The 19439-nt window shown below is 54.7% G+C and overlaps 3 protein-coding genes across 5 annotated transcripts; 2 read left to right on the top strand and 1 right to left on the bottom strand.

Annotated features, from left to right (window-relative positions):
* The first annotated feature begins 150 nt into the window (after positions 1 to 150).
* Positions 151 to 7423, top strand: PRDX6 (peroxiredoxin 6). The gene is made up of 5 exons (XM_071810258.1): positions 151 to 242; positions 506 to 662; positions 5131 to 5277; positions 5844 to 5990; positions 6725 to 7423. The coding sequence occupies exons 1-5, from the start codon at positions 166 to 168 to the stop codon at positions 6854 to 6856; spliced, it is 660 nt and encodes a 219-aa protein (XP_071666359.1). The 5' UTR covers positions 151 to 165; the 3' UTR covers positions 6857 to 7423.
* Positions 7424 to 8925: 1502 nt separating this feature from the next.
* FAM78B (family with sequence similarity 78 member B) lies at positions 8926 to 15145 on the bottom strand. Its single transcript, XM_065842182.2, has 2 exons — positions 14825 to 15145; positions 8926 to 13417 (listed from the first exon to the last, which is right to left on the bottom strand). Exons 1-2 carry the CDS (start codon positions 15085 to 15087, stop codon positions 12895 to 12897), a joined length of 786 nt encoding a protein of 261 aa, XP_065698254.1. The 5' UTR covers positions 15088 to 15145; the 3' UTR covers positions 8926 to 12894.
* PLPP6 (phospholipid phosphatase 6) lies at positions 14049 to 19274 on the top strand. 3 transcript variants are annotated; one of them, XM_071810256.1, is made up of 3 exons: positions 14049 to 14262; positions 15712 to 16130; positions 17712 to 19274. In XM_071810256.1, the coding sequence occupies exons 2-3, from the start codon at positions 15728 to 15730 to the stop codon at positions 18080 to 18082; spliced, it is 774 nt and encodes a 257-aa protein (XP_071666357.1). In that variant the 5' UTR covers positions 14049 to 14262; positions 15712 to 15727; the 3' UTR covers positions 18083 to 19274. The 3 variants fall into 3 exon arrangements, with proteins under 3 accessions (XP_071666357.1, XP_065698255.2, XP_071666358.1); XM_065842183.2 differs by lacking the exon at positions 14049 to 14262 and adding an exon at positions 15394 to 15582; XM_071810257.1 differs by lacking the exon at positions 14049 to 14262 and adding an exon at positions 15441 to 15479.
* The last annotated feature ends 165 nt before the right edge of the window (positions 19275 to 19439 follow it).

Here is a 19439-nt window from a genome sequence, read left to right on the forward strand (position 1 = left end):
TTTAAGGTTTGCTCCTATACCATTCTTCTAAGGAGCATGATAGACGTGGGTGTTTCTCCTCACGGTGATCAATGAGGCATGCAGGATGGTGAATAGCCTCGTAAATCAGTAACGATCTCTGCAGTAACTTGGCCAGCAGGTCAGCATCTACGTGCCCTCACACACATGGTCTCTGGGATACAGAGTGTACACGTGGCTTCCCCAGACTTCCTCACATGGTGTCCAGCTCCACATCAGGAAGGGTGGGCTATGCCGGCGTTCCCTGGGGATCCTGGAGGGGAAGCAAAGCATGGGGAGGTTCTCAGAGCATGATGAACAGGGCTTGTCTCCTGAAGGTTTCTAGCAATGAGGAAGAAAGAGTTCCCGGGACAGGATTTCCATTTGGCAGAGAGATGAGCTGTTCCCACGCTAGTCTCTGTGCAGTGCTATCCATACAGCTTTTAATCCATGGTACAAACTGGAACAGTGTCTGGCCCTAACACCATCTCCTGCTCTCATCTCTCAGATGGGGCATCCTCTTCTCTCACCCGAGGGACTTCACGCCTGTCTGCACCACTGAGCTTGGCCGGGCAGCGAAGCTGGCGCCCGAGTTCAGCAAGCGCAATGTGAAGATGATCGCCCTTTCCATTGACAGCGTCCAAGACCACCTCGCCTGGAGCAAGGTATGGGGCATGGGGGGTGCAAGGGGAGCTTGAGCTGCTGCCGGGCTCTGGAAGCCAGAGGAAAAGTCCAGACAGGACAGAGCACAGGCTTGGAACTACGTATCTGCTGAGGGTAATGTCGCAAGACACATGGATCTCTAAGTGTGTAGGACAGGAGGTGCTAAAATGCAGAGCAGGGACAGGAACGTCTGCTCCAGCTTCAAGAAACACTTCAGAAAGTCCAGGGTGCTCTATGCACTGACGCTTTGAAACAAGGAAAACAGTATTACTGCTCTCCCACCAATATCTGAAAGGTAAAATGTATGTGAAAGTGGTGCCAAAGCTCAGAGGAAGGCAGTCTGTCCACAGACACTCAGAAAGTTCTGTAATAAAACAGGAAAATAAAATAAATAAAACATTCAAAGAAATAATAAAAAGAAATAAATAAAATAAAACAGGGAGGGAGGCATCAGAAGTTAACAGCTTGGCTTCAAAGGGTGCAATTCATGCCCAGGCAGGGAAAAGAAACCAGAGAACAAACAGGGGCATGTTAAACATAAAACCACAAATAGGAGCATGTTAATTATAAAACCATCATGAGGGAGTATTAAAAAAAAAGGAATGAAATAGCTTGCTGAAGGAACATCAAAGGAACTAATGAAAACTCCAAATGCAGCCTCAGCAATGGTTTGCTGCCAGGGAGTGTGACTGCAGGGCTCACTGCGGGTAGGGGTGTAAGACAAGCGTTTCAGACGGTTAAGGCCAGAATGTAGAAATCCCTGAATGAATTAGCTACCTCTTTCTTTGGTCTTAAAATTGGGAATGTCTCACACATTTTCCAGGGGTGATGCGTTGAATAAGAGGTAGTAAAGGTGAGAAATTTCCACATACAAATATTGTTGCATGTCTTTAGAAATTACCTAATTGCCTTATTTCTTAAATTTACCTTCATACCTGAGTGGTGCATGTCCAGTGTCCCACCAAGCCTGGAAAAAACAGTGTACAAGTCCCACACCAGTTAATGAGGTTTCTGCACTGGTCAAACTGGCTGAAACCACCAGCCAAATTAGCAGAAAACATCCCATTAAATGTACTGGAAAGTTTGGGTTTTGCTTTTGTAAGGGATTCTCATCTCCTGGTTGGCTAAAGCACTTTGTAGAACTATGGGGTGTTGCTGGCTTTTAATTTCCAAGAGGCTTTTCCAAGACATCAGCTTTGTGCAGGGCAGGATCTTCTGCAGGGAGAAAGGAGGAAGCAATAGGTTGTGTCAAGGGAGGGAAGCGCTGAGCTCCCTTGAGGTTCTTGCAGGGATGCATGGAGTGCAGCGTACTCAGGTGATCTGGAAAAGAGATGAGCAATGAGCTGACTCTGCTGATCTGGGAAATTATTTAGCACAGCCTCTGGTAAAACCAGGGGAAGTTGCAGAACATCCTTATGATGCTGACTGAGGAGCATGTTTGGAAAACCTTCCAGAACAAGCTTGGAGAAAGGCAGAGAGCAGTGGTCCAAGCTGCAATGAGCTCTCTGTCAGGTTGGGAGAGGCCTCAGAGACAGTGGTGTGGAAATGTCAGCTCAGCATCTGTCAAAAAGAAAACTGTAAAAGTCTTCCAGGCCAAAAGATCCTCTTAGTGAGGACAAATCTATAGCAGACTGGAGTCTTCTATGCAGCCTGTGTTTGAGATAGCCCATCTTGCAGACTACAAGGGAACAAGACAAGGTGCAGAGGGGGAACAAACTGCCTGCAGATCTAGGCAGGTTTGCTTCAGTGCAAAACCAACTGAGGTTCTTTAGCCTGGAAACAGGAGGATGTGTCAGGCTGCAACACCATGAGCAGTGCGGTGATCATGGAGGAGCAATGAACGCAGTGCGTGTACATCATAGAAGGTGTAAGAGAGGACAGGGATGTGACTTCTCTGATCTCAAACATTGCCCATACAGTATCCTTTTCCTTTGTCCTTGACAAAGCAGAGAACTTCAGAGAGCCAAAGAGCTGAACTAAGAAGGCAGGTGCTAAGGTCTGCTGGAAGTCTGAGACCAGGGGCAGTGCCCCAAAGGTTCTCCTGCCCAGCCATATGGAAAAAGAGCTTAACATAGCCACCAAGCCTTGGCAGACACTGTCTGTCTCTGGACAAAAGCTGTCTGCATTAAATGCTAGATTGGGATCTAGAAACTGCAATTTCCTTCACTAAATATTAACTTGGAGAAAAGTCCTAGGAGTAAGCAAAACTTTGGGCAGGCAGACCTGTCTGTGCAACATTCCTTTACATACCTGTACTTTCTCTTTGGATGAAGCTCCTGGCAGTAGTGAGGATGAAGTTGGTTTTTATCTGGAGCACAGCCTGGGCAGGAGGAATGGCTGAAATCCTGCATGAAGCAACAAAGAAATATCTATTCACTCCACTGCCAAACTTCTGTGGGCAGATGTGGCCTGGAAAGGTGGGACCAGAGTGTAGCGAATAATTCTCATGTCACTTCGCTCAGCTCTGCTTTCCCAGCGAAAGATATCACTGCTGTTCTGAGCTGTCCCCAGCCAAGACCCAGAGGCTTGCTCCAGGACTCAGGACAAGCCTGTCCACAGACCCTCAGAAAGTTCTGTGGATTGATCCCCCTCTCCTGCCTCCCCAGGCTGCGCTCTGCCTCTCCAAGGGCTGGCAAAATGCATGAGCTTCAAAAGCAGGGTTGACTGGCATGTGCTGTATGTGGCTGAGGAGGTTTCAGTGCTCTCTCTGGCCGTGGATGTTTTGCCCTGGTGAGTGGGGGCGTGAATAAATCACTCCAGTGATGTCTGGTTTCAGCTTAGACTGTGGAGAGAAACATAGTTCATAGGGAAGTGAGTGAGTCTTAGGTATCTTATTGCAAAGTACGGCAGGGTTTGTGAGGCTGTTTTGTACAAAGATCCCCGGGTCATTAAATTACATGCATTTTGGAATGAGTTACAGTCTGTAGGATTCAGATATTGCTTCTCAGAAGCTCTTTTCATCCTCCAGCCCCGACTCTGCAGAAAGCGGGGGGTGTGTCACTGTGTGACCTTCATCCACAGCCTCCTGTGACTCTGTGGGGCATTCAGAGGCATTTTGCCTTGGCCAGCCTCTCTGGCTCTGCTTTCCTTCCCTATTCTGCTTTGACAAGGCAGGAGAACAGAACAGATTCCCTCCTTCCAAGACAGTCCTAACCACAACCAGCTGAGATAAACAGCCCTTTTTGCAGGGCAGTGCTGACTCAGGAAGCCCTGAGTAGAAGGCAAGAAAAGAGAAAAGCTGGAAAGGAAACATCTTGCCACATGCTCATCACTTGACCTGCTTGAAGCATCCTGAGCACCCAGGGTAGGGTGACAATGCCTTATGTCACCACCATCAGCCTAGGAGGGCTGAGGAGTGGTGCAGGACCTGCCCACTCTGAGCATCAGTGGGCAGTGCTGAGGGGCAGCATTTCCAGCCCTTCCCTCTGAGCAGGACACAGCCTGTTCCCTGTGTTCAAAGCCTGGGAAAGGGGAAGAGACTTTTACATTCAATTATCACCTCAGCTGATAACACACCACAGTGTTGTGTGGGAGGCTTGCATCAGCACTGGAGTCAGTTTTGTCCCCTTGTAGCATAAAGAGGGTGGAAGGAACAGGCAGCTTTGTTCTGGGGCAGAAACCTTGGATTAAACTTGCTTTAAAGCTGGCAGCTGCTCTGTTTGTGCCACCTTGAGCAGGTTCCTCCCAGCCCTGCCGTGGCTCAGCATCACCCACCTGGGTGGTATCACAAACCACAAGGATAGCCTGAATGCCCTGGCCAAGTCCAGACCAGATTCAGAGACTCTCAAAATACATTTTCCCTGTGAGGCAGGTCAAGTTTGGACTAGCACAGGAAGCAGCATCATAAACCATGGTCACAAGGGAGAGCCTGCACAGCTGGGGAAGAGGATGGTTTTCTGTCCCAGCTGTGGTTCAGAAAGGAGCATGTGGTGTCCCAGCACCTGAATTTAGACTTTCACACTGTTTTCAAAAGCCTTTAGTTAAGTAATTTAGGAGTGACTTGCTCAGGTTGGAGGAGGAACACCTCTGTTCTCAGGGAAAGGTGAGTAAATCTCCCTGTGTCATCAGCCCAGGCAGGACCTCCCTCTTTCTCCATACCCACCACCTGGGTAAAGCAGCTGGTCCATGGGCAGTTCCAGAGGTGAGCAACAGAGTGTGAGCATAGACAGCCTAACCACTCACTTCTGAGAACAAGGCAGAGCCTGGCCTGGCACACAGGTTTCTGGTTTGTCACCTGGTTTCTGGAAGCAGAGAAACTTCATGGAAGGCCATGAGCCCCTGGCTTTGCTGTCCCAGCCTGACACCTTGGGGCCCAGCAAGTCACAAGCTCCTGCAGAGCAGCTGCTAAACATGTTTCTGCATGGCCTCACTGCAGGAGTTTGCTCCACACATGTAAACCCTGTGTGGAGGTCTCCTGGGGTGGTACCCACAACAGGGGGCCTGAGCATGCCTATGGTTTTGTCTCTGCAGGACATCAACGCATACAACGGAGAACAACCCACGCAGGAACTGCCCTTCCCCATCATTGCTGATGCCAACCGGGAGCTCGCTGTCAAGCTGGGCATGCTGGACCCAGATGAGCAGGACAAGGACGGGATACCCCTGACGGCTCGTGTGGTGAGTACCTGGCCCTGGAGCACCCCTGCACAGGGGACTTCTCAGCAGTAGGTATCACCTGCTCTCCTGTGCTATGTCTGTGGGGTTGGGGTTGAAGATGGAGACAGCTTACCTGGATAGATCTGACCATCTTCAGGAGCTGGGTTGACTTCCTTGGGCTAGATCCATGGGTTGTGCTGCAGGAAGAGGCTGTCAGCGCTGGCCTGCTGGCGTAGCTCCATCTTGCTTTTTCCACTAACTCATGCTGGTTGTACCTGTCCTAAAAAAAGTGCTTGAGCCACTGGACTTTCCCTCTCCCCTCCTGTGCTTGCAGTAGAAGGGCTCAGGTCAAGGGGAAGGAACATTTCAAGTGGCAAAACAAGCTATCATTAGAAACAGGAGCTCCCAGAGGAAATACCATTTTACCTGTGCCTTCTTGTTGCTCTCAGAGATTCCCACCATGGCATCTCTTGTGTCCCAACACCTGCAGCCAAGGAGGCCACCTCCCAGGAGAGGGAGGAGCAGCAGGGGTGAGCAGGTTGACAAACATCTTCTGCCCAGCCCTGACCCTGTCTCCTTGTGCTCAGGTGTTCATTTTTGGCCCGGATAAGAAGCTGAAACTCTCCATCCTGTACCCAGCCACCACTGGGAGAAACTTTGATGAGATCCTGAGAGTGGTAGACTCCCTGCAGCTGACAGCATACAAGAAGGTCGCTACCCCTGTGGACTGGAAGGTGAGGAGAGGAGCAAATCTCACAGCCAGGCACTGAAAACATGCATTAAAACATCAACCAGCCTCCCTTGGAGGGGGACCCACAGGGTGGGGAAGGGTGCTGAGTTCCTGAGGTCTGAGTTAGATCCCAGCCCAGGCCCCATGGCTCTTGCAGTCTGGAGTCAGCCATAGGAACCTCCCTCCCCTCCCCTTGGCCCCTGGCGCCAGCAGCTGCTGGGCTTGGCCCTGCTGGCTATGAGTACTTGAGCTCTGGGCCAAGGCAGGTCCTGCCCTTGTTGTCTGTTAAGGAAGGGCATTACCAGGTGTCAGCGAGCCAAACCCCACTCAAAGCCAGCAAAGCAGAAAGTATGGGGCACCCCTCCCAGGGATGGCTCGCTGCTCCACTGCCTTTGGGCCAGAAGGGCCAGTATGGGCACAGCCCAGCTTTGCCCAGCACACACACAGCCAAGCCCTGCCTTCGTGGAAAACCACTAGCTGAAGTTGCTTAGTTGTGGCCATCCCTGTTCAGTAGCATTATTAAAATCTCCCCAGAACTCTCTCCATCACTCACACTTCCTGTCATAGCTCCTGCTCTGTCTTAACTGCCAGTTCTAGGCAGAGCTGCAGGGTACCTGCCTGGAGTACTGGGGCCAAGTGGTGACAGGGAGGGAGTGTCACGTGCCAGCCAGGACGTGCCATCTGCATCCAAGCCTGCCAACTCCTCTGCTGTTCTCATGGTTCCCATTTTCTCCCCAGCCTGGTGACAGTGTCATGGTCGTGCCCACCTTACCTGACGAGGAAGCCAAGAAGCTCTTTCCCAAAGGAGTCTTCATGAAGGACCTCCCGTCAGGCAAGAAGTACCTGCGTTACACCCCGCAGCCAGAGTGAGCCTGCCCTGCCAAGCTGTGGGTCGTTCGGCATCAGCAGCCTTTCCCCGTGCCCAGCTCCTGCCTCTGACACTGTGTGATCAGCAGCCTCATACTGTTACACACACTGATAGTGCATTGCAATACTAAACCAGTCCTCCCCCCATCACCCTCGTCCCCTGAAAACTAAAACCCGGGCTGTTTTCTTGCCTTCAATCAGCCCCACAAAGAAGAGGTTAGCAGAGCAGTGGGAGCTCCGGGCCTCGAGCTGTGGAGATTGTCTTGTTCGGTACTGGCCGAGCTCTTCCCATAGGCATGTTGAGAAGCATGGTATCAGCAGCCAGGCCCCGAGAGGTGTCCTGCTGGGCTCACATGCCTCCCGTCAGGGAGTTCTGGGGGTTCCACACTGCTGTGTGCCTGTCAGAGCAGCCGTCACTAACGCATTAACACCTTTGTCTGGTCCCATGCGTAGGGGAGGAACTGCAGAGCCCGATGTCTCACTTCTTACTGCTTTCTCATCTCTTGCTGGAAGTTGTTTTCAGGTTTTATGGATGAGGGAATAGAGCAAATAAACTGATCTTCACTACAACCTGCAGTAGCCCTTGTCTGCCTTTGCTGGCATCCTCAGCATGATTTACTTTGCTCCCTCGGCCGTGCCGCTGGGACGTGTGCCCATGCTCATGGGTGGGTGCCAGTGGCACACACTGCCCTTGGTTTTGCTCTGTAAATAAGGCACTTTGGAAGTGCAGGTTGTCTTGGGGGACGTTGTTTCAGACAAGGCAGCAGGGCCCAGGGCAGCTGTGCTGCTCCTGCTTTGTGGCAGAGCCTCAGTGGGAGGAAGGAGGGGATGTCAGCTCAGGGAACACACCGTTAGCCGTGGGGAGGGGGGTCTGCAGGAGCAGGCACGATCCAAACCATGCAAACTCTTCCCTGCTCTCCCACAGCCATACCTCAGGTATCTGTCCCGAGATGAGCGGTTTTAATATAATGCTAAGAAAGAAACCTGCTCACCAAACAGCTCAGAGGCTGTCTGCCAGTATCTCTCAGTGCCCAGCACAATCAGCAACACACAAAATGAGCAGCTGTAAAAGAAATTGGCTGCCTCAGGGCACAAATGTCCCCCACAGCAAGCAGGATCTAGAAGGGCTGATGCTCACAGTAAGCTGGATGCAATGAGCAGCCTGCAGGGCCTGATCCTGGGGCAGCACCTGTCTGTCAGTCCTTGGACAATGTCCCAAGCCGCTGGCTGCTCCCAGTGCCCATTGCTGTCCTCCTTCACCAGCCAGGCCACCTCACTGCGCACATCCTTCCCCAAACACGGCTGCATTTCAGAGAGCTCCTTCTTTCATTACCAAGAAAAAAGAAGTTTATATTAATATTTACTTGCCTCCAGGAACTATACAGTGAATATTGGTATTGTTTCCCCATGTGACTTTTAAATGAACCTTTGTTATGAAATTCTGCGTTATTCCCATGTCTTATTTTTGACTATAAGAAAAACCCTGGTCTCTGGCTTGACTTCTGTTCCCTGTCTTTCACTCTGGAAGAAGTGGGGAAGTGGGAGGGGAGTCTGCAATTTCAAAGGGTCAACATCCCTTTTCTGTGTAGTTTCTTCAGCCTTATCAAGCTTGGCAGCTCCCCTAGTTCCCCACAGCTGGGCTGCATGAGCTCCTGGTTTTCTCTCCGTTCCCTCAGCACACAGCCCTTGCCTTGATCTGGTTTCCCAAGAGAAAAAGGACCATCTGCGCCCCCTGACAGAGCTTTCCAACCAACTGCCCAATTTTCTGGAAGCCTGAGGACAGACCCCTGTGGTCAGCTTTGTGCAAACAGGCTGCTCGGAGCAGCCCCAGGGACGGGGCACTGCGGGGCGAGCACAACCTCGCCGGGACACCGGAGAACCCACCTGCAAGTCAGGACAAAGGGGAAACGAGTCCTGTCACCAGACCTAGGGGCTTAAAGGCAGCTGCTGGTCCCACCGCCGAGCCAAGGCAGGGGCTGACGGCCAAGAGCCCACAAATTCCTGCTTCCCTGCACCATCGCAGCCCTGGAGATGCAAGCCAGCCAGACAGAAGGACTCAACCAAACACAGAGTTTTGTTCCAGTACAGCTCGAGTGGTTTTCTTTTAATCCCAGAGAAGTGAAAAGCAACATTTTGTTCAAGTTGGTAATAACATCCAGAGACAGAAGTCCAAGCCCCCCTACTCAGTAAAGTCATTTTGTGTTTAAGGCACTCTGCAAAACCAGCTTTCCTCTTCCCCTCCTTCTGATTTTCCCCACGCGGCAGCAGAATACCTGGTTTGGTCTTTTCTCCGTAGCAATACCCACATGTCCTGGCTCTTCTCACCATCCCTGGGAATTGGCAACAGCAAATCCAGCAGGAGCCGAATGGAGAAACGCCAGGAGGACAGGTCAATAAATACAGATGGGCACGGGAGGGGGCACAGAGGCTTTGAGCTTCTGCAGGAAGGGGATGGGCACGGGGTGTCCTCCCCCCAGGCACCAACATGATTCCCCTCCTTTCTCCCTCCTCGGCTCCAAAAGGGGACAGGAGCACAGGTACCACAAGGATCCCTCCCCAGTGATGCTCCCAAACACACAGCAGCACCCCGAAACGCAAGGGACTGGGCAGGGGGGACCCAGCTGCCCCTGCCATGCAGCAGAAATGACCCCCTGACTTCCAGCCATCAATAAATACCAATAAATAACTTAAATAAACCTTAAATAAATAAATAATAAATAAATAAGTGACCCAAGGACGGAGGGGAAGGGGCACCCGCGGCTCAGGGCACTGGGCAAGTGCATTGGTGGACATTTCGGTGACCTGCCCCTCCTTGAGACAACGGAGTGCTGGTACAAAAGGGGGGCATGGGAAAGGGCTCCCCCTCGGGGTACACATCAGCAGAGCTGCAGGCCTGAGCTGAACCTGGACTCACAGGTGGGAGCTCTCACCCACCGCCTCCCTCCTCTCCAGCATCACAAGCCCTGCACCCGGTTCCACCATGCAGCATTACCGAGCTCAGGGAGACACTTGCCCAGCACCTCCATCCGAGCGTGACCACGCACCTTTTGCAAATATGCAAAACGCCTGCAAAGTTTTGCAAACATTGTTTGCAGGTTGTTTTTTTTTTTTGCAAACAATTTTTACAAACTTTTTTTTTTTTCTTTTAAATGAGGAAATGCCCACAAACACAAGCCATGCATCAAACCGAGTTAAGTGCATCAAATCCAGCTGTTGGAGAGGAGCAGGCACAAGCCTGGAGAGGTGAACCCAGGCATGGCCCCGGGGCTCAGGCAGCGCCTGCTCGCAGGCTAGGGCAGCCCTGGAGCACAGGCACACGGCTACGGACCAGCACCCAGCCTGACACCAGTACCAGGCAGCACCAAGCACCTCCCTGGGGACATCACAGACACATGTGGCCAGAAACGGCGGCTACTGCTGTCTCAGTGTCACAGGAGACGATGTGTCGAGGATTCAGCTGGCCAGCATATCCCAAAAAATGGCAACAAATTCAACAGCATCCCCACACCAGCATCCCCGCTCTCCCGGCCGGGGCCGCAGCAGCTCCCCAGGCTGTACAGCCAGCATGCAGCCCCTGAGCACAGCCCCGGCCCTTCCCTCGGGTTTTGGGGAGCTGGCCAAGCAGCCTCTCTGGGTGCAGCATCCCCTCCCAGCCAGCAGCCCATCCTGGGGCTACCTGTTTGTTGGGAACCCTTTCCTCTGGTTCTTTATCTCTGATGCTGCCAGAGACATTTCTGTCCCACTGGGTCAAAAGTATATACCTGCCTTATTTCAAACCAAAATGTACTTACAACTCCGCCCCTAAACGTCAAGCAAAATTGTATTTAAAGTTTCTAACCCCTCGCCACACACACTTTTTGAGAAACAAAACAACAGTGACAGCAAAAGCTGTCATCTATCCCATACCAGGACAAAACAACAGACAGAATCTCACAAAAGTGGGACATCTTCCCATGCCAGGAAGCTCCCAGTAGAAGTTTCCCTCCAGAAAACACAGCAAAACAAAGCTCAGAGCCCCTTCTCCCTCCAAACCTTTCCCATCACAAGGCTGTAGCCCCCAGTGAAACCCAGATGTAGGCACCAAAAGCAGCAAGTTCCCAGCCTGCTGCAAGGCCAAGCAGGACTACTGGCCCTGGCACAGGAAAGTGTGCATCGAGGCGTCAAAATGCAACACTCCCAGGGGAAAAATTAAATAAAGAATCAAATCAGCAGCAAACACGACTGTGAATAATAAGTAGCATGGGAATTTCACAGGGATTTTTGGTTTAAGATGCCTGGGGAGCCCCTTCACCAGCAGGGACTTGGGTGCACATCCCCACCCTGGAAAAGCACATGCTGGGGCTGAAGCTTTGCAGGAGCTCGGTGGTGCTGAGAAGCGATGCCACAGGGATGTGCCCGCACACCGGGGGGAGCAAAGCAGCTCCAGGCTGGGCGCCCCAACTGCAAACACCACAGTAAAGGCTTTGCATGGAAGTGCCGAACACAGCGACCCTCCACAGGCTCTCCTGGCAACTGGACAGGAGGCGGGACCCTCCAAGAGGGAATCACCCGCATCACCAGGGCAGCACAAACCTCCCAGGGCGCAAAGGCAGGGGTGCGAGCTGGAGGAGGCACGGAGCTTGTGCTGGAATGGTCCATGGGGAGGAGAAAGCAGCAAAAGCTGTAACCACCTGCGGCACCCAGGGCATCAGCAGCGCAGCCACGGCTTTTGCCTCTGCTGCCTCCCGAGGGCAACATGTTGGGAATTGCAGGTAGCAGCCCGCAGCACTGCCCTGCAGACCAGATGATGCCAGTGACCCAGGCAGCAAGGGGTGAGGAGAAAGGCAAATAAAACCCCTTGTTATCCCCCAAGAACCAACAGCAGCAGGAGGCAGGCGCAGGCAGCACATTTGCCTCCTCCTTCCAGGCAAACCCAGGTCTGCCCTGGGCAGCCTCTGCCACATCCCTGCCTGTGCCCCATGGTGAGGAGCCCCCATCCCTGCAGAGCCTGGGGAGTTATCATAAGGTGTGTTGTCCCCTCCACCAGCCTCCCTGCCAGCAGCCACCCTGCTCCATGGGCGGCTGACGAGGAAGAGGGTCTGAGCCAGTATTTGCATGGAAACTGAGCAAGCACCCAGCTTCTTGCAAGGGACTTGGGTCTGCAGTGGCAGCATGCAAGTCCCAGGGTACCTCCAAGCCAGTTTGGGTACCCCATGGTCAGCGAGCACCCGCTCACCCTGGGCTTGGGTGAATGGGCTCCTGATTCAGCTGAAAATCATTTCGCTTTCGTAAGAGTAGGACCAGCGGGATCTGGGGGGGGAAGGTTGAGGAACTGCAAAATTTAGTGCACCTTAAAACCAAAGGACACCTAACCTGCCCTTAGATCTCACTCCAAGACGGAAAAGAGCTACAGCATCTCCTACACTCACAACTACTCCAAACACACCCAGACGCATGCAAAACATCGCGCATCCCCTCGGCTGCAGATAAACCCTTCCTGGGCAGCAATAACAGCTCGTGCTGGGCTCTGGATCAGTGCCCTGGCACCACCAGCCCCTGCTCCACTCCCGAGCCCTCCCGCCCAGCCCCAGCAAGCAGGGCGAGGGGTCAGTTATCAATCTGAAATGCATAGGTATAGACACCGCAGGGACACCCGTGCCCCAGCGGGAAGGTTCACCACAGGAACCCCTTGCGTCTGGCAGGCACGGTCTCTGCGTCTGCCTCCAGCAGGGTGGAAAGCAGCATTTGCCACAGGCACAGGTTGATCATTCTCATCATGCTCCTTGCATCGCCCTGCAATGAAAGATGAGTCATGTAGCTCAGACAGCCTCTTTGCCAGCTGCAGGCTCCTAGAAGTACTCGATTCTGCTTCCTGGGAAATCCTCCAGCTCAGTGATCCCTCTTCTGCGTCGGCCAGGCTCTCTTCCTGACTGAGGAGCCACGTTTCCAAGCACAGCTACGAAGGCAGGAGAACCCACGAGGTCTGCTTTGGCTCAGAAACCCCCTTGACGTGCAGCAGGCTGGCAGCACCCAGCTCCTCATGTGCGCACACCGGCGCTGCTCTACTTGGGAGGTATGACGACTATCGGCTGGCCTCGCTTGGGTCTCCACATGAGGACTTGGGCATCGTTGGCGTTGGGTTTCACTAGTGCGTTGGGTGGGATGGGCTCCATCCTGCTGAGGATCCGAGGCTGCTCCTGCTGAGTCCTTCCCACCAGTCGTGCCCGCTGCCCCAGCAGCTGCATGGGATCAACCTCAATGTCCACTCGCATCCTCCACTTTATAGTCTGCAAGATGATCTTTTCCTTGGTGGTGGTGTTCATGGCCACCAACCACGTAGTAAAGCTCTGGTCCCTTTTAATCCTGGTCAGCAGCGGCACGTTACTGTTGCTCACAGGGACTGCCCATGTCACGCTGGGGTAGAAATTGTCATTCATGCTCACTGAGAACCTGGAGATTTTGTTAGTAGGCCCAACCAGGGTCACAGTTTCTGTGGTGTTTCCATACCAGGGGTAGCTCACACCATCCGAATCACTAATGGCTTTTACTCTTCCTTCTCGCAGGTCGGGCAGCTCCCAGCTTGACCTAGTGAATGGGAAGAGAGAGGCCAGGTTAGCAGGGAAATGGCAGTGACAGCACCCAGCAAGGGACGGGTGGGCAAGCAGCACAGGGACCCTCTCCCTGCCTGCAGCAAGTTCTTGAGGACCTCCTTCGAGAACAAATTCAGATTCGGTTCCTTCACCGCATCCCTCACAGGCAGCTGAAGCCTTTGCTCTGCCAACACAACACTATTTTAATTAACCTGCAATCAAACCAACTGGGCCAAAACTCATTGCTGAGCCTCTAGGGTCACCCTCTCCTGAAACAGCTCCTGTGCCAGAGAACAGCCTTCCCCATCCGTCAGCTGCAGCACTGCGCTCACGGCACTGGCCAAGCCTGTCACAGACCCCTCGTGTGATAATAGTCCGTGATTTTTATGCTTCTAAATACAGACGCCTGCGCAGAGGCACGTACAATAATTAATACCACAATTATGCCTGCCGCTGCTGCGATGAAATCCCTGCAATATGGCTGGGGGGTTGAAATTCCAGCCCAAATCTTGGCTGCCAACCACGTTAGCAACACCGCACAGCTACGGCAGGGGAGACAATCGCCACGTGGCAATTACGAGCCGGGAGCTTCGGCGAAACCTCCCACCGAGCCCAAGCTCTGGCTTCAAAAGCATCTGGGCTCTGGAGCAGCCCGCGAGTGCCAGAGAACACGCAGCTGCCACCCCCCCAAACAAGTGACAATCTCTGCTTGCTGCAACATCCCCAAGCGTTCCAGTGCCACGTGCAAACCGATCTGCCATGACACAAGGACACAGGCAGGTGGCAAGAGGATCCGGTGCTTCACTGGCGACCCCAGGCACTAGCAGCGGGAGCCCCCTGGTGAGCTAAAGAACCCCTTCCAAATGACAGAATATACAGTGACAGAGCCAACAGCTTTGCCCCTCAGCGTTCCCCCGAGTCACCCACACACTCGGCCTTGGGAAAAGTAACTTTTCAGCAGCCATTTCTGCTGAGTGCTGCAAAGCATCCCTCCTTCAACCCCGAGCCAAGGGGGCAAATCCCCTTGCACTGCCCGCGCTAGCAGCCCAGCCCCAGCAGAAACGCTGCTTGAGGCGGGGCGGCAGCTGGAGAGCCCTTGGGGCCACCCGGCTGAGACAGCACGAGCAGAGCGCAGGGTCTGAAAGGGACAGGGACGGTGCCGCGGGTGCAGGTGACGCGTGGGGGCGCAGCACCCGGTGCCGGGGGTGCAGCACGAAGTGCCATGAGGTGCAGACACAGGGTAGGGGTGCAGCATGAGATGCCGGAGGTGCAGCGCCCGGGAGCACCGAGCCGGGCAGGTGCCCGCAGGGGGTGTCGGGGTGCTCATGCCGTACCCAGCCCGGTGCCCCCGCTCCCGCCCCGGTGCCGTGTCCCGTCCCCCCACCCCGGTGCCGGTGCTCACACGCCGAGGTCGCTGTAGGTGTTGTAGAACTCCATGTGGTTGCAGGCCTGGATCCAGCCCACCACCCAGGTGTGCCGCCGGGCGATGGGCGGCATGAGGACGCGGGCCGAGGCGCGGAAGTACGGGGTGCGGTACCGCAGCACCACCGGCGAGCTCTCCTCGATGGCAGTGGCCGCCGGCTCGATGGTGGCCGACACGTCCGACACCACGATCTGCTCCCGGCGCACCCGCGCCTTGCAGGCCACGCTCTGCAGGCACCCCATCGCCGCCGCCGAGCCGCCGTCACCCGCCGCCGCCGCGCCGCGGGGCCGGGGGGGCGACCCGTCCCCCCGCCGCCCGCCCGCCGCGCATCGCCGCCCGCGCACCGGCGCCCGCACCGGCGCCGGCAGGGCGAAGGCGCCGCCGCCGCCGCCACCGCCCCTCTTGAGGCCCTCGCCGGCTGCCGTACGCCGGCCGGGGCGGGCAAGCGCGCGAGGGAAGGCGGGGCTCGCCCGCAGGTCCCCGCCCCGGGGCCAGGCGTGGAGGAAGGGTGGGGGGAACCTCCCCTCCGCCAGGGGGCGCCGCAGCCTCGCCCCGGGGCGTCCCGGCTCCATGGCAACCGGGCGCGGCACGGCGCGTGGCGGAAGAGGAAGCGGGGCCGCGCCGGGACCGCCTGGTACCAGGGTAGCGAGGGCGCCGAACACCCAGGGGTGCCCTTGGGGTTGTCCCGGGAGCACAGCGGGACGGGGAAGTGGGCTCCGGCGGTGCGGTAGCGCCAGGTAGGGTGCGGGGCGGCGGGGGGAGAAGCAAGCCCGGGCCGGGGGGACATGCGTGCTCCGGGGCGGCTTGCCCGGGTCCCGGTGCCAGAACAGGGCTGGCAGCCGGTGACCGACCCTCACCTCTCCCAGGCCACCCCGTCCCGCCATGCCGAGCCCCCGGAGCAGCCGCGAGCGACGCGCCGGCAGCAGCGGCCGCCTGGAGTTCCTGTCCCTGGTGAGCCAGCGCGGCCCCGGCGTCCCGGACAGCCCGGCCCGCCGCAAGGAGTCCGGTAGCTCGGCAACAGCCCCGCTGCCCGAGGAGGACTGCATGAAGCTGAACCCCTCTTTCCTGGGCATCGCCCTCAGCTCCCTGCTCGCCATCGACCTCTGGGCCTCCAAGCGCCTGGGCGTCTGTGCCGGAGAGGGCTCGGCCTGGGGCAGCGCACGGCCCCTCATGAAGGTCATCGAGGTTTCAGGGCACGGCATCCCCTGGCTGCTCGGCACCTTCTATGGGCTCTGCCAGAGCGACAGCTCGGCAACCAGGGAGGTGCTGCTCAACCTGCTCTTCGGTGAGGCTGGGAGCTCAGCAAAGGGCTCTGCAGACAGAGCCGAGGGGGGAGGATGGGACCTGAAGGTTGGGGCAGGGCTGAGTAAACCTCCTACAGCCCCGAGGGAGCCGGCTGATTTTGAGTAACTGGTACAGGCCCTTCTGGTGTGCCTAGTACCAGAGGGAGTAACCCTGCAGCGGGAGGGCCTGGCGGTGTGGGTATGGCTCATCTGTCACAGCTCCCACCACACACTGTGAAACTGCTGACAGCCTAGTTCTTACTCCTTTATTAAGTTGCACATAATTGGTATCTCGCACTTATTTGAACTGAAATTTGGCTGGTGGGAAACCTGTGGTTTTGTGCATCTTTTTTTAATCTAACAACACATGGTTAAATTACGATCTCACAGCAGATCTGTGGGAAGAGACCTGGAGGCCTCCAACATAACCTCTGATCTGAGATCTGTCTCAGCACCACAGTCTTGTGCAACCCTCAACACTCTGAGTCAGAATCACCCCCCTCTCTGGGCCTCTGTCCCAGGATTGCAGCACCCATGTGGGGAAGGAGTATTCCCTGACATCCAGGGTGAATCTCCCAACCACATGTAAAAAGAGAAAAAGCAATTGAACTAGGGATACATGTGGACAAAAAAAAAATATTTGTTCATAAATGATTAACCAAAGTGAATGAACTGAAGTGACTGAAAGATTTGGTGTCCGTAAACAAGACTTAGCACATGCAGAAGTCAGTGTCTCACAAGATTTCCTTGGAAGAAGCAGCCCCAGCTGCAAGCACTACACTAGCCAAACTAAGGGGGATGGAGAAAGCAGCCTCTGTCCTACATGAGAAGCTGCCCTTGCCAAATACTGGCTGGACACTTCTCACAGGCACTCCTCCTCTACTACTGCAACAGCCTTTAGCTCTCTGTCGGCAAGCCACCATTATTTAAATCGTCCTTTATTCAGCCCTTGAAAAGCAAAGCGTGGTTAACTTTCTGGCATTAATTCCCCCCAGCAGCAGGAAGAAGCCAGAGTACAGGAGCCCTGGCAGCACCACAAGCTCAGGGTCCCTCACCCTGAGCCATGGCCGAGTGGTTGAAGTGGGTTGATCATTCACCAGGGTCAGTTTGACTCCCAGCCATGAGGGTAGGCAAAGCAACACCAAGTCAGCACAGGCTGTCAGGGGTTGTGAGGAGCATTAACCCCTCTATTAACTTCAGATTAAGGGTCAAAGTGAGCCCCAAGCCATAGTGAGATCAGATTTTACACAGAAAAAAACAACCTTGGGTGTGAGCTGGGCCAAGTCCTGTTGCTGGCTGCAGCAGGCAGTGTGTGTGATGCTGCACAAGGGCTGCATGCAGCAGGAGTGGAGATTGAAGATGTGCTTGTGCCACAGAAGGCCACACACTGGATGAATGCCGTGCTCTCCCTACCTGGGCACTGTAGCCATGAGAAATCATGCCTTTTCTTAGCAGCTTTTGGTAGCCAAGTACTTTTATCTTAGCTAATGGCTCTGCTTTGATTCTTGCCTTGTTTTCCATGGAGAGGGAAAACAAATTAAAAAAACAAACCACTTTGCTCACTCACTGTTACTGTCTTGTAGCGCTGCTGCTGGATCTCGTGCTGGTGGCAGTGGTGAAAGGGCTCGTCAAGCGGCGGCGGCCCACCCACAACAAGATGGACATGTTTGTCACCATCTCAGTGGACAAGTACTCCTTTCCGTCAGGCCACGCCACCAGAGCCGCCCTAGTCTGCCGCTTCGTTCTGCACCACCTGGTGCTCGCCGTCCCGCTGCGGGTCCTCGTGGTGCTTTGGGCGCTCATTGTCGGCGTCTCAAGGGTGATGCTGGGCAGGCACAACGTGACGGATGTGCTCTTTGGTTTGCTGCTGGGCTATGCACTGTACAGCGTGGTGGAATACTGCTGGCTGTCCCCGCTCAGTGCGCCTGCCCTCTTTGCGCTCTGGAGCCATTGATGGCGGGGTTCTTCCTGAAGGATGGGAAGCGTGCACAAGGAGGGGATACTGGGACTCAAACTTGCATCCTAGACCCGATCTATCCAGCCAAGACTTCAACACTGACGATGCTGCAGGCTCCTGGGCCCACACTTAAGACATTTGGTGCTGTCTTGTCCTCCCAATGCTTTGACTGTTGTCCCATGAAAAAACAGTCCCTGCAGAGCCCGGGGAGGGCTCAGCACATTAATCCAGCAGCTCACTGCTGATACTGTGAATCGGCACACCTTTGCATTAGCCCATGATGTATGTGGTAGCTGTGGCTTTGCAGAGATTAGTCTATGATTGCCTGTGTGTCTGTAATGTTGTAAATACACTGATCATGTTGCTGTTGTGAGCATGCCCCACACAGCCTGCTCCATAATATCTGCCTGGAGGGGACTCACTGGCATCTGTCCTCAGGTTTTTAAAGGGCTCTGTGTTCTGAAGCAACATATCTCTTCCCTATTGCCCTTGATTTAAGCACTGCGCTGAGGCCAGATGTCAAGCAACAAGGACATGAGCATCTGGCTCCTGGTGCCATGGGGAAAGGATGGCGCAATGGAGGGTTTAGACTATTCATGGCATCTCCAAGAGAGTGGGTGGCTGGGGGAGCAGTTCCCAGCAGAAGCCTGCTCCTGAATCCCTGGTGTAGAGACTCACAGCTCCTTGTCCCCCTCCACAGGATTTTCAGTCTCCCAGGAGCACAGTGTGCTCACAGCAATTCCTGTTTGTCAGCACATCACCAATGCTGTCGAGAGCATACTGAGGAGCAGGCTCCTTCCCTATGGCCCTGGCTGGCCATACACCCCACCCAGGAGCTGAGCCTTACCTGCACTGCCTCCAGAAAGAAGCCCTGGCTCTGCCAACCAACACCATGGCTTCCTGTGCTCTGAACAGGCTGGCTCCCCTACCCTGGCACTGTTGGTCTTGGCAGCCTACTTATTTCCGAGAAGACTGCTTGTCCTTGGCACAGGAGAGGAACGTAATGGGATGGGGCTGAGAGATTGAGCCAGAAAAGGCACAGAATCCACATCAGGGGCACTTTTTAAGCTCTAGGCTGAGCTTAAGAAGTGCTCCCAGCATGTGGGTGGGGGTGATTGGGTGCAGGTGAGGCCATTAAGGTCTATTGGTGCACTCAGTGGAAAGCTCAGATTAAATTATATTAAAATCAGGCAGTGTTTTAAGTGTGCTATTCCTCTGGGTGAGGTGTGCAGGAGCAGCCTTGAGCACTGCTGGTGCAAGCACCCGTCTCAGTCTGTCACCCACCTTCAGTTACACAGGAGCTGAAATGAAAACACTTGACATGACAAGATTCCCCAGAGCTGCGCCCTGACCC

Source organism: Patagioenas fasciata, chromosome 6 (assembly GCF_037038585.1).
Source record: "Patagioenas fasciata isolate bPatFas1 chromosome 6, bPatFas1.hap1, whole genome shotgun sequence".
In the NCBI taxonomy this organism is placed as follows: Eukaryota; Metazoa; Chordata; class Aves; order Columbiformes; family Columbidae; genus Patagioenas; species Patagioenas fasciata.